The 22,051-nt window shown below is 44.1% G+C and overlaps 1 protein-coding gene across 4 annotated transcripts; it reads left to right on the forward strand.

Moving 5' to 3' along the window:
• The first annotated feature begins 5,614 nt into the window (after nt 1-5,614).
• Nucleotides 5,615-17,653, forward strand: LOC115404560 (NXPE family member 3-like). Of its 4 annotated transcripts, XM_030113952.1 has the most exons (12): nt 5,615-5,684; nt 5,829-5,920; nt 6,144-6,218; nt 6,941-6,975; nt 7,076-7,187; nt 7,279-7,349; nt 9,214-9,353; nt 10,689-11,132; nt 11,375-11,667; nt 15,625-15,695; nt 15,946-16,149; nt 16,233-17,653. In XM_030113952.1, the coding sequence occupies exons 5-12, from the start codon at nt 7,126-7,128 to the stop codon at nt 16,781-16,783; spliced, it is 1,836 nt and encodes a 611-aa protein (XP_029969812.1). In that variant the 5' UTR covers nt 5,615-5,684; nt 5,829-5,920; nt 6,144-6,218; nt 6,941-6,975; nt 7,076-7,125; the 3' UTR covers nt 16,784-17,653. The 4 variants fall into 4 exon arrangements, with proteins under 4 accessions (XP_029969812.1, XP_029969811.1, XP_029969813.1 ...); XM_030113951.1 differs by lacking the exons at nt 5,615-5,684; nt 5,829-5,920 and having other exon boundaries at nt 6,132-6,265; XM_030113954.1 differs by lacking the exons at nt 5,615-5,684; nt 5,829-5,920; nt 6,144-6,218; nt 6,941-6,975; nt 7,076-7,187 and adding an exon at nt 8,466-8,508 and having other exon boundaries at nt 7,286-7,349.
• Nucleotides 17,654-22,051: the final 4,398 nt, after the last annotated feature.

A 22,051-nucleotide genomic window follows, 5' to 3' on the forward strand; every position in this document is an offset into this window, starting at 1 on the left:
AAATAAGGGTGGATATGGACTCTTGGAAACAACAACAACAAAAAGATTAAAAAAAAAAAAAAAGATTATCCCGAGAGAATCATTGTTATATCTTTGGTTTTGGCTCTAAATCCGTAGCCCCACATTATACTGTGAGACCGGGTCAAGGACAGCCAACATCATCTTTTGTAGCCAATGATTACCTGCTTTAAAGTTCTGACGGTGTCAGAAATGTGGGGAAATGTATGGAGCCACCAGCTGAAGCAGATGATTGAACTATGCCACATTCATACAAAGTAAATTTAAAGTAGTCCTCTTTCTGCTCCCAGCTCTGTTCCCCACTGCCCTGCTCCGCATACACGCCTGCTTATGTACATCGTCGGCTGTGATTCTGCTTGGACCTGACAGATGGCCCTGACAAAGGCCCTGAACATTCAAAGGCATTGGCTAACTGGGCCTCTGAAGGTGTTGTGGTATGTGGAACTTTAGCAAAAGGTCTTTTAAGGGTGGGAGTTTTGTGTATCTGTCTTGTTTACCCTGCAGATGCTTGATTAGGTTGAGATCTAGGGAATTTATAGGCCAAGTAAACATGGTTGCTTTGAATTACCCTCCTGATACAGGCCAAGGACACAATTTCCATGAAAGAATCTGGAGTTTCTGAACAGAAGATTGTCTAAACTGTCCCAAGCAGATAACTTAAATCATCTTACATGGTGTCAGTTGTTGCCCTAGTAAAAAACACACAAGCCAAGCCAGCAACCTTTTTCAGTGTTCTGTGATCGAGTTTGAATGGTAACTAAATTAGACCCCAAATCTTCACATCCCACATGCATCAGTGAAACTTGCATCCATCCTTTGATCCTTATGAAAGTGCACCACTTTTCTTATTGGACCACATATTGGACCATGAGCTCTTTTCTTTTCTTTGCAACAAATTCTTCATTAATTTCATTTTAATTGTTTGTTGTTGTTTGAGTTCCTTTTGAAGAATCTTTGGAAATGCACTTGTCCTTTCAAAAGAATAAAGATAGTGAGGCATGAAGCTTTTGGTACTTAGAGCACCCAATCTTTTTGCCGAGCTGACGCTGCAGTCAGTTATCGTCTAGTCTGTCATCTCCCATCATCAATAGAAAAGCCAGTTATTGTCTAGGAGAGGGTCTCCCCATGTCTCCCCACTGCCTCCCGATCCTGCCAGTCGGTCCTCCAGTAAATAGCCCAGTGCATCACCCACCCTCTCAGTCTCCCAGACTGGTTCCACCTATCTCCGCATTTTGTAGGTGGATCACAATGGTGACTTGCCTCTCCATGTCTCAGAGGGGGAATGTGGCGAATCCCCAGGGGTTTCCTTGTGGCATCGATGCTATTCTCCTGCACAATGTCTGGAGGAGCTTGGCTTCAAGACCTCCTCCAATCTCCTCAGCCTACTTTGTGTCTGATTGCTGTTCCCTGCCCTGATGTGTTTCACCTGTGCTTGACTGTGTGATTGCCTTCACTTAATTACTGGGGTACATTGAGCACCTTCTGTTGGTTCTTCTTAGGTCTACTTGTCTCTGTGTTACTCTCCTGTAATCTTGAGGATTTTGTGCTTTGGGAATTTTGGTTATTTGAATGTAGGTGTGTGAAAATAAAATAAGGTCCTGTTCCACCAATGGCGTTTTGTGTCTTGAGTCCACATTCCAGCAAAGCATGTTATTTAGTCAATGCATTTGAACACACACATCTATTTTCATTTATTTTTACCCACTCCAAAAAGTCTGTCATTTTGAACCTAGAAAACTATAGATGTAACAACACACAGAGGGAAAATCAGGTGTAGAGAGACTGCTCAGAGTCAATGAAAATGAAAAAAAACAACTTCCTTTGTTTTAAAATTGTCAGATGTTGAGTTATCGTTTCACCAGTTACTTACATTTACAGTGTTATTTTTGCAGAGCTTGAACTTCAGTCTTCCACTACTTTTAATGGGTAAAATGTCCCCCTAAATGTCCCATGTTTTGTTCCAGATCATACACAACTGAGAAATTACTAGTGACTTTGGATTGTGATTGAATCCAGATTATCTGGAGAAAGTGATTTATACTTAGGAAACACATGGAACTCCACAGTGAAGGGCTTCGGGATCCACCTGCTGCACACTACTTGGAAGGAGAACTGTGCATATAAAATTCCTGCCTTTCCAGTTAATCATTAACAGGTACCAGCCACTAGAGGGCTCTCTTGACCTCAGCTGGAGCAGATTTATCAGATGACTTGACCTGTAAAACCAATTGCTGGATGATGAACAAGCAGAAATTTGACGTCCAACTGGACACTGAAATAAAAGTATAAATTTGATAGTCAGTGTCACAATTGATGTGGACAAGAATAAAGATCCAGAGAGAACCTGTTCTGACATGAATCAAAACTCAGTCTGACTTTTGGCGACAATGACTGAGCTGCAGTGTTGCTGCAGGATGAAGGATGATGATAGACCTCCAGCTCAAGGTAGTTGTTTGCATCGTGTGAGCATATTTATTCCTTTTTAAGAAAAAAAATCAGTGATGCTTTCATTTATCCCAGGTCAATAAAGCTTAAAAACAATGTCATGTGTCTTTTTTTTTTTTTTTTTTTTGGTGACAGAACATTAATAAGAGGTCTTTGGAGAGTTGCAACAAAGTCACAAAATTTGTCTCAAGTCTTGAGCCAAGTCTAAATCAACATATGTCAACATTTGAGTCATTCAATACCAGTCTCATAAATATGAAAGAAATTTTTAACGAATTTTGATATAAATGTAAAGGAATGTTGAGGGTTTTAATAATTATTTATTTCACAACTATTTAAATTAGTTCAAATGAGTGTATTAACACATTTCTAACAAACAGTTATGCTACAACCTTAATCTAAATATTTTTTCTAACTCTTTCCATTGGAGAGTTGTAATGCATAATAAATTTATTTCACTAGTCATGTAGCATGCTGGAAGTAACTGACCATTCCCTGCATTAGGAGTCTATAAAAGCAGGTTTCGACCTGCTTGGAGTCTGCAGCAGGCCCCGCCCACTGGCCACCTCACTTCCTGTTTCCTTGTTTGCAGGTAAGGAGATGGTGACTGCACAGTTTCTGCACCTGTTTAGTTTTTACTGTCACTTTAGAAAAGATATCTATCTCTTATCGAGCTCTGCTTGGTGGCTCCTTTCTCTCTCTGGTGTCCAGACACTCTGAGTTTGTATTTCTCTCTTTAATGCACAGCCAGGCTGTTTGCTGGAGATTGTCTTTATCCTTTCGTGAACTCTGTTTATTTCTGGCTATCTTTATTTTCTTTGTGTGACTGATGTGAGGGAAGCCCCTCTTTCAATTTTCTGTCCTCTTTCCTTCTTTTCAGGAGCTGAGTGTGGCGGGGGTGCAGCTGCTGCCCCCGGGTGGTGCTGTCTGAGCAACCAAAAACCCAAACATTAACTGGAATCCCTTTTCAGGTCACCCTCCGACTTACACAAAAACCTGTCTCCTTGACAGTGCGAGACTTGCAGACCGTTGTCTGTGACATCTTTCTGTCTCCTGTCCATGCATACAACTCTTCTCCATGGTTCACCAACTCCCCTTCTGGAGAGCTCTTTTGAGCCCTGGGAGAGGGAAGAGGGAAAGACACTTAACTACTCACAGCTGAGTGCAATCATCCCTCCTGCACTCCTATCCTAGCCAGCTCCAGAACCTCCTTCTCTCCCTGTCTCTGCCATGCATCCAAGTTTAGCCATGCCTGCCACCACCACATACCCCTACTGTCGACTCAGCCCAGGGAGTCGTCTGGTCTAGCTGACCCCCCACCCCCACGGGAGGAGGGGAGGGAGCCCACCACAGCTGTCTTTGCCCCCAGCCTGTGGAACACCTGGACTTTAACGGGCTCGAAAGCCAGATGCCATCAGATGGCCCCGGCAGGGGCTCTGTCCACGCAGCAAAGCTATTGGTGCAGAGTGAAGCCCAAGCAGAGGGTGAATGGGTGTTCCAGAAGTCAGTGTCACCGGGACAAAATGGCCTCCAGCCCTTTGCCCTACATGTCAGCCTGTAAGACAGATGGGAGAGAGAAGCTTCGAGGCAGTACACCCCTGGAGACTGGCCACAAGGGTGACCTCTACGCCACTTGCCCCCCTCAGCGAAAATGTGAGGCAGGCCGCTCCTCTGGTGTCGTGGAGATGTGGGGAGAGCTGCCTTCTTTGGTGCCATTGTCTTTGTCGCACCCCCCACCCCGAACCAGTTGTACTCTGAACCATCGCAGCCGTCAACGCCCGGGATCTCTTCGGAATGGATGTGTGGCGGGCCACCACTGACGTCCTCCACATGGACCCCCTCAGCGCAGCTGTGTGCCTCATCCTCATTGCTGCAGGCCCCAGTCTGATAGCCCTTCTGCCTGAAGCTGAGACCGGCAGAGTCACCACCGGTATGAAGCTCATGGGGACAGAGACCCCATCCGCCAACTGCTGCTACTCCCCAGTCTGCCACACCATCCTGCGTGGACCTGGGACTGGAGGAATCGCCACAGGGCTGGTGCATGTGGGGTTTGGGACATCCTCTGCCAGCTGTTGCCTGGTTTGCCGCTTGCTCCATGGACGGACTGTTCGGTGGTCCTCCTCAGCGGATCTGTGTGGCTCACCCTTGCTGCGGTCATAGTGGAGTGTGCCTTCCTTGACACGGAGATGGTAGTCCCCTACTCTACTGCCAGTCACCCACACACCCCTGCAATTATGACTGAATGAGTGTGAAAGTGTGGGTTGTGTATGTGAAATTTTTGATGAGTTTACTTGTATCTTTTTCGTTAAGTTTAGTTTATTGTTTGGGTTGCAGCTCCACTAAAGGCTCGTCCATGCTTCATATGTCCGCGTGGGTGCGTGGTCCCTGTGGCGTAAAATCGTCATGAATTCCTGTCCGCTAGGGTCCGTGCGGATCAATCCGCGGACGTCCACGCGCAGCCTAAATTTTGTGACCGCGTTGCGCGTACATGCTGATCACGCTGGTATCATCCCATGTTGCCCATGTAGCACCACAGCAAACAAATCATGACGGACACTAACTTTGAAAAGTGACTGTGTGAAGCCATCAGCCTGGAACTTCGTTTACAGAAACACCCAGAGAGTGAAACACTGGTGGACGGAGAGAGCAGACTCTATCGGGAGGAATGAGAAGGTCTGCCGACTAAAGCGAAAGTATCGTGAGGGCGCCACCCCCGCGATTCAGAAACAGAAAAAGAAGGTAAAATAAACTCTAATACTAAATGATGATATATTGACAATGCATATGTAGCAGGATGACCTCTGCCCCATTTCTCTGCTGGCTCTCCCGCACAGCTGATGGTGTGATTGTGGGAATTTGCCTTGAGGGGCCAGGGGGCATTTTACCTGCTGGCTGACACCTGCCCTGCTTTCCTCATGTCACACTGCTGCGGTGGTGCTGCTTGGGCAGAATCAGGCTGCGGCGTAGTTCTGCATGGTAGCTTTTGGTCTGCTTTGAGGGCTTTGCACTATTGAAAAGTGTAAGTTTTGCTTCCCTCTCACTTCACCGATCCACAATACTCGTGTTGTTTCTGCAGCACGTTTGCATGTGTGACTGACGGCAATTTGCATCGCTCGTTCGCTGCTGGGGCTGGCTTGGTGTAGCTGGTTGCAGTTGTTTCCCCTTCTCAGGCTCTCTGCGTGGCTGTACAACTATCCATGACTCCTTCACTTGGCTCACTTGTGAGTATTGGCTCCTTGGCAATGAACAATATTGCACTTCAGAATACTGACTTTAATGTTATTTGCAGGCTTAGAGCCGAGGCCGGCAGCTTCTCCCTCCAGAAATGCTGATTTTTTTTTTTCTCCCCCGACATTGCACACCAGTATTTTACCCTGTTTCTACACCCCTTGCTGGTGTGCTTTGGCTTGGCTCAGCCATCCAGCCGGACTGGAACGACGAGGGATCCCGAGTCCACGTCAGGATGCCAGGCTGAATTTTATTTATTCTTTTTTTGGTGTGTGTGTGTGTTTATTGTTGAAGTCTACACTGTGGTTATTGTTTCTTTGTTTGGTTATATTGTTTAAAATGTCTGTTATTGTTGTCCCCCCCCACCCTCATTTTTGTTTCTTTTCTTGTCTATTCTCTGTGGGTTTTGTGTATTTTATTTGTTTTTCCTTCTTTTTCTCTTTTTGTAACAGGAACTGTGGGTCCCCAGTCAAGCCAGATCCCTTGGGGATGGTGATCCATTGGTTGCAGTGACGTGTTGTCACGTGGTGTGTAGATTCCCCCCCCCCGTGTCTTTTGATTTGCTGGCTGCCTGGTAAGCCCCGATCCTGTTTCCTTTGTGTAGGTTGACTTCACCCACAATCCCAGTGAATTTGGATTTTGCTTTGTCTTTTCTTATCTTTTTTTGTGTTTTTGTCGTAAAATTATTTACATAGTTGGAGGGTTTCCTTGTTTGCCACCGGTTTGGTGATTTAAGTTGCTTTATTTTTCTTTTGGAAGGTCCCTCCCCTAAACTAGTCTGGATCCGTCCACTAGGCCTCAGCCAGACTCAGTCTTCCCTTTTCAACCTGACTGAGTTTTAATGCACGTGGGATATTTCTTTTAAACCTATTTGTTTAATAAAGTCTGTATTTTTATTTTTCGAAACCTCGTCTCATGCTTCTCTGAGCCATTGAGCAACAAACCTGTGTACCGTTCTAGTTTAAATAATTCTCTGGGTGAAATTCCCAGGGTGGCATTGTTGTGCTTCTCAATACATTTTCAAACAATAAGTAATCCCACCCATCATTACCACACCTCCATATTGGATTCTGCACCTGCGGCCTCTCCTTTTTTCTTTTTTTGCCACCCACTTTTCTCCTGTTTGTCAGTTCGAGTTCAAATCAGGAGTTGCCTTTTTGATCCTTTTTCTTTTGCTAGTTAGGCTGAGAGCTATTTCAATGATTTTGGTCGAATGGATTGTGATTCTTTTTTTGTGTGTGTTTTTCAGTATAAATCCTGTTTGTCCTGTGGCTTTGTCTTGAGGTAATCCATCCATTTACACCACTTCTGTTTCCAAGTGAGAGGTTTTCCATCGTAGTGTCATTCATTCAGTCAGATGTGCATCACTGCATTGTTTTCACAGTCCTCGCCATCATGAACAGGAAGTCAAACATAGGATATCTCTCACTGTAGATGAAGATCAGTTTCAGGATTTTTCAGTGCTTACGCACTTCCTCAACTGACTCTCCTCTGAGGTAAGATTAAACATTTAACATGTATCAGATATGTTCAAAAATATCTTTCAGAGTGTTATGCTGCATCTTTTTTCTTGTTTCTACTCTATAGATTGCCCATGAGAAGGAATAGTTGGAAAAGTCAATTTTTTGGACAGATTCTCTTTGACCTCATTCCTCAAAGTAAGGTTTTTTGGAAATGTTTTGAAAGAAGTTGGACTGACCCAAAATATTTGTTAAACTACAGTTGTTAAACTACAGTTTTTGGCTTTTGTTTTTCCCATACCTGAATAACACCACTAAAAGTGGGGATACTGAAATTACCTTAAGTTTAAAATAACTTCACTTTGTACTTCACTTTGAGTAACGCTTGAATAAACAGCTGACTTGAATTGACATATAATCCAGAGAATATTTGAATACGGAGAAGTCACATGAAAAAAGGAATTTTATTTATTGCTCAGACCCACATTCGGTGATTCTGACTGTGATAGAAATTTGGTGTGACTTGGAGGAAAATACACAGCATATTAATAAATACTGCAGGAGTATTCGTGAAACTTTATCCTTCTTGAACTCTCTAGAATAGGATGCTCTGTTTCTGTTGTGAAACCCAGGGTTGGTATACGTGTATTGTTTGCTTTTCTCTGTCTCAGCTCTACACTTTTGTCTGTTTATATTTTATAACCACAACCAGAACAGCAAAAACTCTTCACCACTGAGTCTGGTTCTGCAGGTTCGAACAGGAACTTTTTATCTCGGGATCTTTAGTTTATTTTTTATTTTAACACCGACAATGTGTGCACACCACGATGTGCACATTACAGTTGTGCACAGACAGTCAAACCTCTGTCATTTAAAACATTATCATGTGACACAATACACAGTCTTGTGTGTTGAAAATAATTTTCTTAAAGAGTTGAGTGAATAATCTTTTTACCCTAACCTTTTGGAGGTACATAGATGCAAACAAATGGTGTAATTAAATCAAAATTCAAATAATCAGAGACCATACTTGTCATGCTGCTTTGGCTGGTTTTGTATTGCTAAACAATAGTGGCCTTGATTTTGAGATGTGCATATATTGGCATGTGTCTGCAACGCTTTTTGTTTTCTTTCAGCTTCTGATCTCCTCAGAGGTCAGAAATCATATTTGTATGATCACACTGATCTTTAATCACTCTTCTTTTTCCGCATGGCGACTCAGTCACCATGTTTTCCTGTGGTGTGTTAGACTAATGGCTCACTGTGTTTGGTCTCTCCTGCTGTTCTCGTTTGTAATTTGATATGTTTCCTCAGCCCGCACAGTCCGAACAATCAACCGAGGCATAACAGCTCGATGGTGCGTCGGTTTTGATTGAAAGATGCTGTTGTTTCTTTGCACCCTATCTTTCTTCTCTCCATTCTTTCTCAGTTATTTGTTTTCTCTCTCTCTCTCTCTCTCTGTTCTTGAGTTTCTGTGCCCTTGTGAGGACAAAAACACAAAGAGCAAGAAATCAAATTACTGTATATTTTATCAAGATAAGCCTTATACAAGCTCCCGCTGGAAGCGCAAATCTGTTTAGCACAATAAAGCAGCCAGACCTTCACAAAAATAAATAAATGAATAAATAAAGTACTGATGACACCAAAGAACACACAGTATCATTATGAAAAACAACATTGTTTTAGCCCCTCTAAAAGATTTGCTCGAGTAAATTCTGTGAAATAACCCATTGATTTTGCAGCAGTAATTGAGCATTTCTTTCATTGCTGCTCCATAAGCTTGTCCAGTTGTTAACATTAGCCTGTCATATCAGACCCCAAACGTTCCTGCTAAGGAAGCAGGCTGAGACAGAAAGATGCAGATTCTTCTTCTTCTGAATAGTTCAGTTTGTAGCCTGAGAGGTCTCTACTATTGACATTATACACATTTATGCATACACTAGGCTACAGATTTATAAATGAGGGCATATACAATCGCAGGTCATCAGAACTTGTGATTGTTGTCATACGTCTTCAATTTTTTTCATTAGCTTGACTTGTGTGTTTTGTTTTTACCTTGCAGTACAATTCCAAACCACCAGAGGATTAGGACTGCTCACCATGAAGTTGATCCACCTGAAACATGCCATCACATTTCTATTCCTATTCCTGACTATGTGTGTCTTCATCTTCATAATGAGAATGACTAAGAATATTCCGAAGGTGAGAACTTGCTGAACAGGAAAGTATGAAAGAAAAACCTGTTTGAAAATTGGGAAATATTACTGTTGCTGACAATCTTAAACAATAATCATAATAATGATAAAAGTAAATTTTATTTGTTGAGCACATTATATTTAAAAAAATCTCAAAGTTCTGACAGGGAGATAATCATTTTAAAATGTAAATATAAATGTAAATCTGCCTGGAAATGGCTGTGTTGTAACTGGCGCTATGTAAATGGGGCTGAGCTGATGGTCAGTGGTCTGTGAGGCCCAGATCTACACTGGGTGTAGATCCTCATGTATCAATCCATCTTTCAAACGGGTGTATATCAGAGCGGTGAGCTCATCGTAGGACGGTGCTCACGTGGCTTTAATGAAACTTCTGTACCTCGTCGATCTCAGCGTTTGAGTGATTGGGTGTTGATAAATGCGGTGGCTGAATTTGATCGTCATTAACGTCAGTAACATGTCTGAAATATTCATGGTTCTGAGGCTGCGACCACTGAGGTCAAACACGGAAAAGGAGCGATTTTGGCGAAAAAAGAAGTTTCTCAGAGCTGGAAATCGATCCTCTCAGGTCTGAGGTGGAGGTGAATCAGGAGGAGCTCTTTGGAAGAATAAAAAGTGGAATTAAAGGAAAATAGAAAAATGCTGTCTGGAGGACAATCATGGTGGTGATGAACAGCAGTGCTGCTTAAATTAAAGATGAATAGATGTCTCAATAAAATGTGGTAAAACTAGAACGGCCACTTTCTGTATTTAATCTCCCTTTAGGTAAAATGCTACTGTTTGTCTTTTTGCACTGTTAAAACTGCGCTCCTCTCCATGGCAGGATGGACCAGTGGAGTTCTTGAAAGTTAAAAATCCTTTATTAATCACACAAGGGGGAATATTATTAGATATTCTGTAAGGGCATTATTTTATTTTTTATTCTTTTACTTTTTAAACTCTACTGAATGTGTGCTTCTTGTGCTTTATGGTGTGTCTGAGATGTGCTTTATAATTATTTTCACGCTCCGCCAGGATTCTGTGTTGCACCGCAAATTCACATTGACTTAAACTTGTGTACACGATGTCAGTCCTGTCATGAGATTTCATCTTTCCATACAATCATGATCAAATTGACAAATGCCGAACCCGTCTTTCAAAGGGACGTACGACGGGCATATGCCCGTATATCGCCGTGTTACCTTTTGATAAAAGAGGGCCTACGTGTCCAACCTGGCCTGGGAACAGACATTTATCACCTTCACCAAAGAGCTATTTTTGTCAGCTTGACATCAAACTGTGGACCAATCTGTAGAATTCAGATCTCAAACTTTGGTTGTTTCAGGTTGAGGATGAAGTTGACCCCATCACTGCCACTCTACAAGTTTCCACTCATCACCAGAGGAATCACAGCTTCTGTTCCTTCCGACATCTTTCTCCTGAAGAGGCAGTTGAGGAAAACCTCATATTAAACTCTATTGCTTGGCCCGAAACTCCGCCTCTGCTGCCTCCTCGTTCAATAAATGACACCAGCGATCCGGCCCACAGCAGCTTCATCATTCTCCCAAAGGAGGGAGGAGGACAGAGGATCGTTGGGGATCAGCTGCATGTCAGGATCACAATGTTCGACTACCACGGTCGCCCTAAGAAATATGGAGGTGATGTCTTACTTGTTCGACTGCACAGCCCTGCTCTTGATGCAGGTGTTGCAGGTCAAGTGTTGGACCATCTCAACGGCACCTACTCTGTTGTTTTCCCTTTACTCTGGGAAGGATCTGCCCAGGTGGAGGTAAGTGCTACTGGGATGATGTTAACACCACCTCATACATGATGTGATGTTTAGCAAATGAGGCTATTAGCAGAATTAGATCATCGCCTGAAAGTTGGGTGGATAATTTATTTAATGGTCAAATGGAAACAAAAAACTTTGAGATTTGTCTTAAGCTGCATATTGATGGAGAGACAGATGGAAGGGACGATGACGTTGATTTGTTAAAAAATTGTGAAAGCTCTTTTTCTCCGTCTTGTCAGGTGACTCTGATTCACCCCAGTGAGGCAGTCGCCGTGCTCCACAGGCTGATCTATGACCAGCCTGATCAGATTGCTTACAACGCCCTGTTCAGGTCAGGTTCAGTCAAAGAAACCACCATCTGCAACATCTGCATGCGTCCGACCCAGCATCCCCTCTGTGACTACACTGACGTCCGTACAGGAGAACCGTGGTTCTGCTACAAGCCAAAAACGCTGAGCTGTGATCACAGGATCACTCACACAGCAGGACCAATCACAGGGAAAGGCCTTCGAAAAAACATTTTGTTTCAAAGGTATTTTCAGTTTTTATGAGTATGGTCAGATATTTATCTGCAATTTTATGGTGCAGTGAAAATTTCATTGAATGACGTTTGAGAAACATGAAGAAGTCTGACTGACAGTGACTAAGTTTGTCTTGTTTTGCATGCTCACCTTTTTAATGGCACTTTCTTGTCATGAAAAGGCAGACCAATGGATTTGGGCTGGCCATTTTCCCTTCAATTCCTATATGGCATGCTGCAGTAGCATCCAAATATACCTTAAACGTGGAGAAGGCTTTACACTTATCAATGCAATAGACTCTGAACAGTGTTTGTCACACTCTGAAGGAGCCGGGACCTTCCTCATTTGAGAACCAGAAAACACTCATAGCATAATCACTCTGACATTGTTCATGAGGCATTATGCACATTGCTGTCTATGTCAACAGTGAGTAAATTTCCTCTTGAAGGACATTAGTGAACTTGTCACACCCTTCAGAATGCACTATATCAGAGAAACCAGAAGGAACAGTAAAAGTGAAACCAGTAACCCCATGAGATCGTTCTCAGAACTGAGGCTGAGCTGGTAAGTACAGCCCAGAGAGGGATGTGACCGTCTCTGACACACTGCCGGTCACCGGGGCCTACAATAATGTTTTTATGAGACCTTGTAGCTGCAGGACATGGTTTTGACCTGAGAGCATCACTGCACATGTGTAGATTCTTAGAACAGTGACTATCTCAGGCTGCTTTCACACCAGGAAAGCCCATAGCTTGGTTCAATCTGGTGGGAATGCTCAAAAGGAACACTAACCAGACTGGCAGAAGATTAAATCGAGCTCATCTGACTGAAACTGGAAATCCTGCCTCAGCAGCCAGCTAGTGGCTGGTGGCTGACCACAAACAACCGCGATAGTCTTCTGATCTGAAACGTGTTGGTCACCTGAAAGCAGCCAGACCTCCATCCTGCTGCTTTGATGCTGGACAAGACAGATTAAAAAAAAAAGAAAAGTCTTCTGCCCTTCAATCAATGAGCACCTGAAATTCTTCACCACTCCATGTCTGCTCACACAGATACATAGTACTCCACATCGTATCCTATCACTGCAGCTACTGGAGAGTCTACTTCAAGACTTGCGGATTCAGGGTGACTATAGTTTGCCTGGAAGATCTTGATCTGAGTTCAGAGAAGCTTGCATACATGCATAAATGATGAGGACATTCCCAGAAAGGCCTGAATTGATCTCAGGTTCAGATCATACAGGGCTGTTGTGAAAGCTCCCTCAGTTCACCTCTGGACCCAGAGCTGATGTTCTGATGCTGCACTGGAGATGTTATTAAACCAGAATAATTGTTTGTGCTTATGTGACTTTGATGAGTGCATGCAGCAGCAGGGAAATGTCCTCCTTCTCTCTGTCGAGGTGGACAATCTCTTTTGTGTAACACCATCAATCTCAGAGGTTTACCCATGGCTTCCACCACACAGTGCTGTCCACAGAGGCAGGTGCCCATTATCACAGTGATCTTGTGTCAAACTGCTGGTTCTGGGCCATACCTTCATGTAGCTCAGCATGGTAAACTGGGAGCAAAGAGGAAAAATTAAGCACTCTGAAAGATAGCGCTGCTTCCCTGTAAGGTCACTCCATCATGGCGAACTGGAAGTAATCTGCTTTGGATGGCATTGTGGGCTTCCTACAGGACTTTGGCAACCATGGGTGCAGGTGTACGACCAATCATGGTTCCATTGAAGGCATACGGAGAATTCCAAGTTTCTCCCTGCCCCTCACAGTCCAAGGAGGAAGCTCTGTGTATCGGGCTTTTGTTGATAAATAAGGGGTTCTTCCATAAGGAGGACAACTTATCAGGCAGCTCAGGGAACACAGGGAGTTGCAGTTTTTTCTTTGTGACTCAGGGGAATTTTTCCCTTTCAGAACAGGATCTGGAGGTCGCCATTATTGCAAGTAAAAACATGTTCAGCTGGGATGCAGTGTGTGTCTACATAGACTGCACTTCTATGTGTCACGCCCTGTGCCCCTGCGACCTCGTGGAGGCGCTGGGGTCCTGTTCTGTTTGTCTGCCCTCATGTTCTCCTGCCTGGTCACCTGCCTGCTCCTCTTGTTCTTCTGTTTGGTCATTTGTCTCGTTAACTCCCTAATGTGCCTCACCTGCCCTGCCCTGTATTTAAGTTCCACGCTCCTGGTGTGTCTTGTCGGCTCCTTGTGGGTCTGTCTGTGTGCGTCCGTGTCCCTGCCTGCACCTCAGCTCCGTTTTGCCTTTTGTTCCGGTGTTCCTGAGTTTTTTGGAAATAAAAGACCCTTTTCAACTGTGCCTGCTGCCTGCACCTGGGTCCTTCTACCTCACACCGTGACAGAAGGAGCCGACCACTTCTGGACCCAGCAGGCAGTAAGCCTTCAACCTGTCGGTGGCGGTGCTCCACCTGCCCCGGATCATCTGCCTCTGGCCACTGCCGAAGCTGCTCGCCCCCGGACTTTGTGCCTATGGCCCCCCCTGCCCTGGTGAAAGAAGCCCGCGCCCCTCTGGGGGGTGTGCTGGCAAGGCTGCTCGCCCCGGTGAAAGAAGCCCGCGCCCACTGGGCGTGTGCCGGCGAGGCTGCTCTCCCCTGGACCGTATGCCAGTGGCTCCCCGCCGGCGAAAGAAGCTCGCCGCCAGATCGTGTGCCGGCGTGCAGTCCCGACCCGTCCTGTTCCTGTTTGCTGCCGGCGTGCAGTCCCGACCCGTCCTGTTCCTGTTTGCTGCCGGCGTGCAGTCCCGACCCGTCCTGTTCCTGTTTGCTGCCGGCGTGCAGTCCCGACCCGTCCTGTTCCTGTTTGCTGCCGGCGTGCAGTCCCGACCCGTCCTGTTCCTGTTTGCTGCCGGCGTGCAGTCCCGACCCGTCCTGTTCCTGTTTGCTGCCGGCGTGCAGTCCCGACCCGTCCTGTTCCTGTTTGCTGTCGGCTTGCAATCCCGACCCGTCCTGTCAACTGAGGTGCTGCCCTGACCCGTCCTGTTCCTGTTTGCTGCCGGTGTGCAGCCCCGACCCGTCCTGTTCCGGTTCATCCTGTCTGCCGAGGTGCAGCCCCGACCCGTCCTATTCCTGTCCGTGCTGGCTGCCCGAGGGAGCGCAGCACACCAGTCCCGTGCCTGAGTCCTGTGCTCCGAGGGAGCGCAGCACACCAGTCCCGTGCCTGAGTCCTGTGCTCCGAGGGAGCGCAGCACACCAGTCCCGTGCCTGAGTCCTGTGCTCCGAGGGAGCGCAGCACACCAGTCCTGTGCTCCGAGGGAGCGCAGCACACCAGTCCCGTGCCTGAGTCCTGTGCTCCGAGGGAGCGCAGCACACCAGTCCCGTGCCTGAGTCCTTTTCCCGTCCGAGTCTGCCCCCCTCTGCCTGGGATGGTTGCCTTGTTGTGCGCCAGGAGGCGCACATTGAGACGGGGGTACTGTCACGCCCTGTGCCCCTGCGACCTCGTGGAGGCGCTGGGGTCCTGTTCTGTTTGTCTGCCCTCATGTTCTCCTGCCTGGTCACCTGCCTGCTCCTCTTGTTCTCCTGTCTGGTCATCTGTCTCGTTAACTCCCTAATGTGCCTCACCTGCCCTGCCCTGTATTTAAGTCCTGCGCTCCTGGTGTGTCTTGTCGGCTCCTTGTGGGTCTGTCTGCATCCGTGTCCCTGCCTGCACCTCAGCTCCGTTTTGCCTTTTGTTCCTGAGTTTTTTGGAAATAAAAGACCCTTTCCAACTGTGCCTGCTCCCTGTGCCTGGGTCCTTCTACCTCGCACCGTGATGCTACCCTGATGAAGGGGGCAGCCACAGCACATTACCAAGTACCAGGAGAATATGGACTGGAAGTCATGCCATTATTGAGGCAGCCATTGTCATTATTTATGTTTATGTCCTAGAGAGTTACATTTTCTCAAAACCCAACCATCACTGCTGTTTGAACACATAAGTTTTGTTCATCTTGATGTGCTGTCAGACACGTTTTTTGTTGCTTCAGAGGCATGAACCTAAAAGTCTTCATTGGAGCGTCAGGACCTGCTCAAGTCACTGTGCTATCAAAAAAGGAAGGTAAATCCAAATGTACAGTGCCACCATCATAACATATTCATGAAACAAAACAAAGTTACAAAAAAAACCCTTTGTATCTGATGAGGGGATAAAAACGGTACCAATGCATTGATTTGATATTTACATGTAAGAGATTTTAAAAAATGCAGTCCTACACTCCATTAACATAATGTCAATTGGATTTTTGTGCAGTTTTCAGTTTCAACAATAACAAATGGATTGATTCAATGGGTTTCTTTGCCACAAACAGATCAACCAGAGGCGAGAAGCAGAAGTGTGTCTGAAGCAGCAGGTTATTACTACAAAGGTGTTTGGCAATCACTGCGTGACACTCCAGTTCACCAGTTCAACACAAAATCAGCCATCACTCAGTGTCTGAGACACAAGGAGATCCACATGTATGGAGACTCCACGGTCAGGCAGTGGTTTGAATACCTCCTCAAAGTACAACCAGGTATTCACTCTGTTACAATCTCTTGTTTGATTTTCAGTTTCTTTCCAATTTGATTTCATGTGTCATGTTTCTATTACACCCAGATCTCCACCAGTTTGACCTGCACAACCTGGCGCAGTCCGGCCCATTGTTGGCTCTGGACTATAAGAATAACATCAAGGTGACTTTCCGCAGCCATGGTCCTCCAATCCGTTTCACTGTCTCAAGCAGTGAGATGCGTTACATTGCCAATGAACTGGACGGAGTCGCTGGAGGAGCCAACACTGTCATCATTTTTGGCATCTGGGCACATTATGGCACTTTCCCCGTTGAGATCTACTTCCGGCGACTGATGAGCATTCGGAAGGCAGTGTTGCGCCTGTTGACCAGGGCTCCAGACACTCTGATCATCATCAGAACTCCAAACCCCAAGAGCTTAGCACGATTTGAGGAGTTTTCTGCCAGTGACTGGTATTCCATTCAACAAGACAAGGTTCTTCGTGCCATATTCAAAGGAATAAACGTTCATCTGGTGGATGCCTGGGAAATGACTCTGGCCCACTGGCTGCCTCACAACACCCACCCTGAACCTCCCATTGTTAAGAATATGATGAATGTTATATTGTCCTACATTTGTTCAGGAAATAGCAATTAGTGTCTGGTGAGCAGAGACGGAAGGCTGTGAAGTGTATTTACTTCTGTGTTGCTGTAACTGAGTAAAATTTGGAGTCTTTTGTAATTTTCAAGTCCTCGTTGAAAAACGTAATGTTACATTATGTTTTTCGAACAGCACTTGAAAATTACAAATGACTCAAAAATGCACTGAAGGACATTTTGACAAGTATATTTTTGACTTACATTGGAAATCCCTCAAGCTACTGAGTGAAAAATATGGAGTAGGCCAGTGTGTTGTGCAGGGCATTTTATTTCAGTTCTTGTGTCAGCATTCTGTTTCTTCATTCTTTTAAAAAAAAAAAAAAAAATCAATATTTTATGTTTCTCTAAAAAGGAAAAAGAGTACAGTTTGTCATTAAGGAATTGTTCAAGATTTTCTGTGTTGTGGATATTTGGCTTTTGTTTTATTTTACTGTTTTTCTTTCCATTCAGTTTCATGATTGAGGTGAAGAAAATCAGACAGACTGTCAAATTCACATTCTGTGCCACTTATTGTGCTTGAAAATATTCTATGTCTGAAAAAGTTTATACCTCCTGAAAGGTTGTAAACATTATGCAGTTCATTTGTCAACAAACTGGTTGTTTTGAAACCATTGTGAGTGTCGTGGACACCTTGAGTTTGGCTTCCGTGCCATTTAGAAGTCTGCTTTAGTGGCTTTCATTTGCTGTATAGCTGCAGTTTTTATGGGTGAAGAAAAAAAAAAAAAACATGGACCATAGAATTCAGAATTCGTGTCACTTATTGTGCATGAAAATGTTTTATGGGGTGGTCTGAAGAATTCATACACATAATCCTTCCTGTAATATTCCTCATTGAATGTTGATTAAAAGCAGTAGTGTTGTGACTGCAGCTGCATTTGTCACTTCTGTGACTGGATAAAGGACCAGTTGATGTGCATACTCCAAACATTCATCCAAACGTTTAATTAACACTCTTTATTCAGTTTACGAAACTGTTTTAAGAACTATGCATGATGTGGCACAAAGCAGTCAAATCTGTGTGCTCACCCAGTCACCTACACACCTACACTAACAACCAACTCAAATACCTTCACCAACAATGCATCCACACCAGAGAAAGACTGACATGTTTTTCAGGACCGATACTGATTATCGTTCATAAAGGAGGCTGAGGACCAATATTCACAGCCAACATTCATTTGCAGTGAAAGTGCAAATATTGATATCAAAATTGAGAATACTACAAAGCCTCTCTGGATTCTGTAGCTACTTCCTGTTTGTGTTTTGTAGGCTAACAGCAGAGTTTTAAGAGTTTCTGATCATTGTTCATCTATTTGTGAGTGAGGAAAATATATGCCTATGAGTATCGAAAAAATAACTGTTTGTGCTTTGTATTTGGTAGGTACAAAGTTGCTCAGTTTAATTTGTTCCAGCAAGTTAAACGGCTGTTGCATTGACTGTTAGCATGTTAATGGATTTACCCATCCAGGTTAGCATTAAGCTAGCAGGCCTTTTTTTCACATCGCGTGTTGTAATTTACTGTGTTTTTGAGCATCACATCCATGCGGAAATCATAAATCAGCCTTCACGTGATTAATATGCTAGTCAGGAGACTTATCTCTTCTCTAGAGCTTGTTTCACTGACAAAGCATCTATACACATTGGCACTGAATGCACTGTGCATGAAGCTTTCGCTGCTGATTGGCTGTTACCACTGTTGGCCTCTCAGTGTAACTAATGAGATGGTGCTGTGGACAGGACAATAGGTGCGTTCGACGTGAGAAAGCCAGAGGCAGACTTTTAAGACTTTTGAGCCGCCCTGCCCAGATGTGGCCTGACGTCACTGATACGTAGGACCTACGTAGAGCATCGAAAACTCGTGAGACCCAAATGAGATTTGTCACAGAGGTAGCCACTGTGAGCTGCTGGAGAGCAACTCACCGCGGCTACCTGGCCCACCTCTCTGTTTCATACAGGCAGGGGATTGGACCCCAGCCCACTCGTCATCAATGATAACACGCTTCATTTGCATAAATAAACACCCTCCACGGTGGGAGTAATGAGAAACACAAACATGGAGAACCATAGGGTTGTCCGAGTTGGAGGCAGACTTATAACTCCGCCCCATGGCTGCGCCGTCTACTTCGTCTAGCTCCGTCTACCTCTGGCTTTGCCATCGCGAATGCACCTACTGCTGGAGGCAGAGAGACATGGCTGCATCTCAGCAAAGATAATCCTGTTTTTGGATTGCTCTATTGGATTTTGGACTGTGTCTTGAGTCCACATTCCAGCAAAGCATGTTACTTAGTCAATGCAATTGAACACACATATCACTATATTTTCATTTATTTTTGCCCACTCCAATAGGTCTGTTTGTGATTTTGAACCTGGACAATTAGAGATGTAACAACATACAGAGGAGAAATCAGCTGTAGAGAGAGTGGCCCAAGTCTATGAGAATGAGAAAAGAACCAACTTCCTGTATTTCAAAATAGAAGATGTTGAGTTATTGTTGGTGTAAAAATATCTTTGTGATTAAGACAGCTTTAGAAGGCTTTTGCATTAAATGTCGTGGGAACTCCATCTTTTACTTAAAATAGTTTCACCAGTTACTTACATTTACAGTTTTATATTGACAGATCATTTAATTCACTCATCCACTCTTTTTAACGAGTAAAATGTCACCCTGAATGTCCCATGTCTTGTGCAGATCATACACAACTGAGGAATTACTGGTGATTTTGGAATGTGGTTTGAATGCAGTTTACCTGGAGAAAGTGATTTATACTCAGGGAACACATGAAACTCCACAGTGAAGGGCTTCGGGATCCACTGGCGCACACTACATGGAGGGAGAATTGCGCATATGAAATTCCTGCCTTTCCAGGTAATCATTAACATGTACCAGCCACTAGAGGGCTCTATTGACCTCAGCTGGGGCAGATTTATCAGCTGACCTGACCAGTAAAACTAAATGCTGGATGATGAACCATCAGAGATTTCACCTCCAACTGGACACTGAAATAAAAGTATAAATTTGATCGTCAGTGTCAGAATTGATGTGGCTCTAAAACTCCAAAAAGAAGGAGAAGAAGAAGAATTGATGTGGACAAGAACAAAGATCCAGAAGAACCTGTTCTGAAATGAATTAAAACTCAGTCTGACTTTTGACAACAGTGACTGAGCTGCAGTGTTGCTGCAGGATGATGGATGACGACAGACCTCCAGTCATGTCAAAGTGGCTGTTTATATCATGTGAGCTTGTTTATTCCTTTTTTAAATGTTACTCAGTGATGCTTAATTTATCCCAGGTCAATAAAGCTTAAGAACAATGTCGTGCATCTTTTTTGTTTGTTTTTTTTGGGACAGAACATTAATACATTCATTAATACATTCATTTCTGACTAGCAAAAGGAGATTTCCTTCATGCTGGCAGTAACTGACCATTCCCTGCAGGAGGAGTCTATAAAAGCAGGTATCCACCTGCTTGGAGTCTGCAGCAGGCCCCGCCCACTGGCCATCTCATTTCCTGTTTCCTTGTTTGCAGGTAAGGAGATGGTGACTGCACAGTTCCTGCACCTGTTAAGTCTTTACTGTCACTTTAGAAAAAAAATCTCTTATCTGTGATCGAGCTCTGCTTGGTGACTCCCTTCTCTCTCTGGTGTCCAGACACTCTGAGTTTGTATTTCTCTCTTTGATGCACAGCCAGGCTGTTTGCTGGACATTTTCTTTATCTTTTGGTGAACTCTATGAACTCTATTTATTTCTGGTGATCTTCAGTTTCTGTTCAGTTTGTGTGACTGATGTGAGGGAAGCCCTTCTTTCAATGTTTTTGTCCTTTATCCTTATTTTCAGGAGCTGAGTGTGGCGGGGTGGAGCTGCTGCCCCCGGGTGGTGCTGTCTCCTCCTGTATCATCTTGCTCTTGAGTGTATTCATCCTTGTTTTGTCTGGCTTTCAATTATATAAAATAATAAACACTTTACCTCCTCCATCCCACTACAGTACGAATACAGTGATCACCTTAAATGAAATGTAACAGCACAGAAACAATCTAGTTTTTCTGTAGTGCCAATGGTGGATGCAGTTTTTCTACTGAAACCTTGCAAACAGAACAATTCTCTATAAATTGAATGGTGAGTGTACAGACAAGTAGGATTGCTATTCTGGGTGACATTATTGTCCAACTACTCACCTTATTTTTTGTGAGAGTTGTGAGATTTGTAAGTACTTTAGTGTTCTTATCAAACAGCAGCGGCATTGATAAACCTGTGATTTAACTTGGTAGGTTGACTGACAAGTAGTGAAACCATGCAACTGAAAATAAAGTTGGTTCTTTGTTGGCAGAGGGAGATCTAAGACCTGCTGATCAGGCAGTGGTGGAAGATGAAAAATGCCGCAAGTAGGACTGTGCTTGATGAGTTTTATGCACAGCTGTGCTGCAGCCTGAACACAGGACAGAGCCTTTACTATTTCCTGTGTCTGACTCACTAGCAACAACAGCAATTTCAGTTTTTGAGTGATCAATCAAGAAAATGATGAGCAAATTACAAAAACATATCAGTAAACTGTGTAAGTAAATGCATACAGTTTATTTTTGCAGTGAAGTCCACATGGACTCCACAGCTGGCTGCATGAAGACAAAAGGAGTTTGTTGGAGATGACTAAGAGATTGTGGAGGCCATGAAACCACAAGATGGTGCTGCTCTACAATAATTTACATTCTTCCTCAGGAGCTGCTGCAAAACAATGTCAAACATTAGTTACATGGAACACTTGGACAATAATAAGATTCCATACTCACTGAAAGAAAGGTGGCAGAGGAGCGCTTGTGACTGGCAGGAAAAACAAAAAATAAACACGAGGGTGAAGGTGAAGGACTTTGAAGTGCCAGCAGTCCGACACCCTCTTGATGGAGATAAACTGGAACTATCACAAACAACGGATCCAGATCCACAGAAACTGTGACCACAATATTTACAAACATTAATTTTATTTATTTATTTGTTTGTTTTGTTCTACTTTGCAGTGCGGTCCACAATCGACATGATAAAGAAATGGATCGTCATGAACACCAAACCTCTGAAGTTTGGAAGAATCTTTTTGTTCCTCACTGTGGTTTTCTTCATCTTCCTATTGAATGCTATGGATAACTTTGAGATCATGCTTCAAATTATAAATACGTCAAACATATGTGTGCAGAGAAGAATAACACACAAAACGAATACTGAAGTTGGGGTGCAACAAGCAATAATAATCCACACTTTAGCCATTCAAAGACAAAAACTT

This window comes from Salarias fasciatus, chromosome 17, assembly GCF_902148845.1.
Source record: "Salarias fasciatus chromosome 17, fSalaFa1.1, whole genome shotgun sequence".
Lineage (NCBI taxonomy): Eukaryota > Metazoa > Chordata > Actinopteri > Blenniiformes > Blenniidae > Salarias > Salarias fasciatus.

Coding starts and splice junctions, on each gene's coding strand:
- LOC115404560 (XM_030113952.1), top strand. CDS start 7,126: ATGAAGATCAGTTTCAGGATTTTTCAGTGCTTACGCACTTCCTCAACT. Junction 7,188..7,278: donor TCAACTGACTCTCCTCTGAG/GTAAGATTAAAC, acceptor TCTACTCTATAG/ATTGCCCATGAGAAGGAATA. Junction 16,150..16,232: donor CCTCCTCAAAGTACAACCAG/GTATTCACTCTG, acceptor TATTACACCCAG/ATCTCCACCAGTTTGACCTG.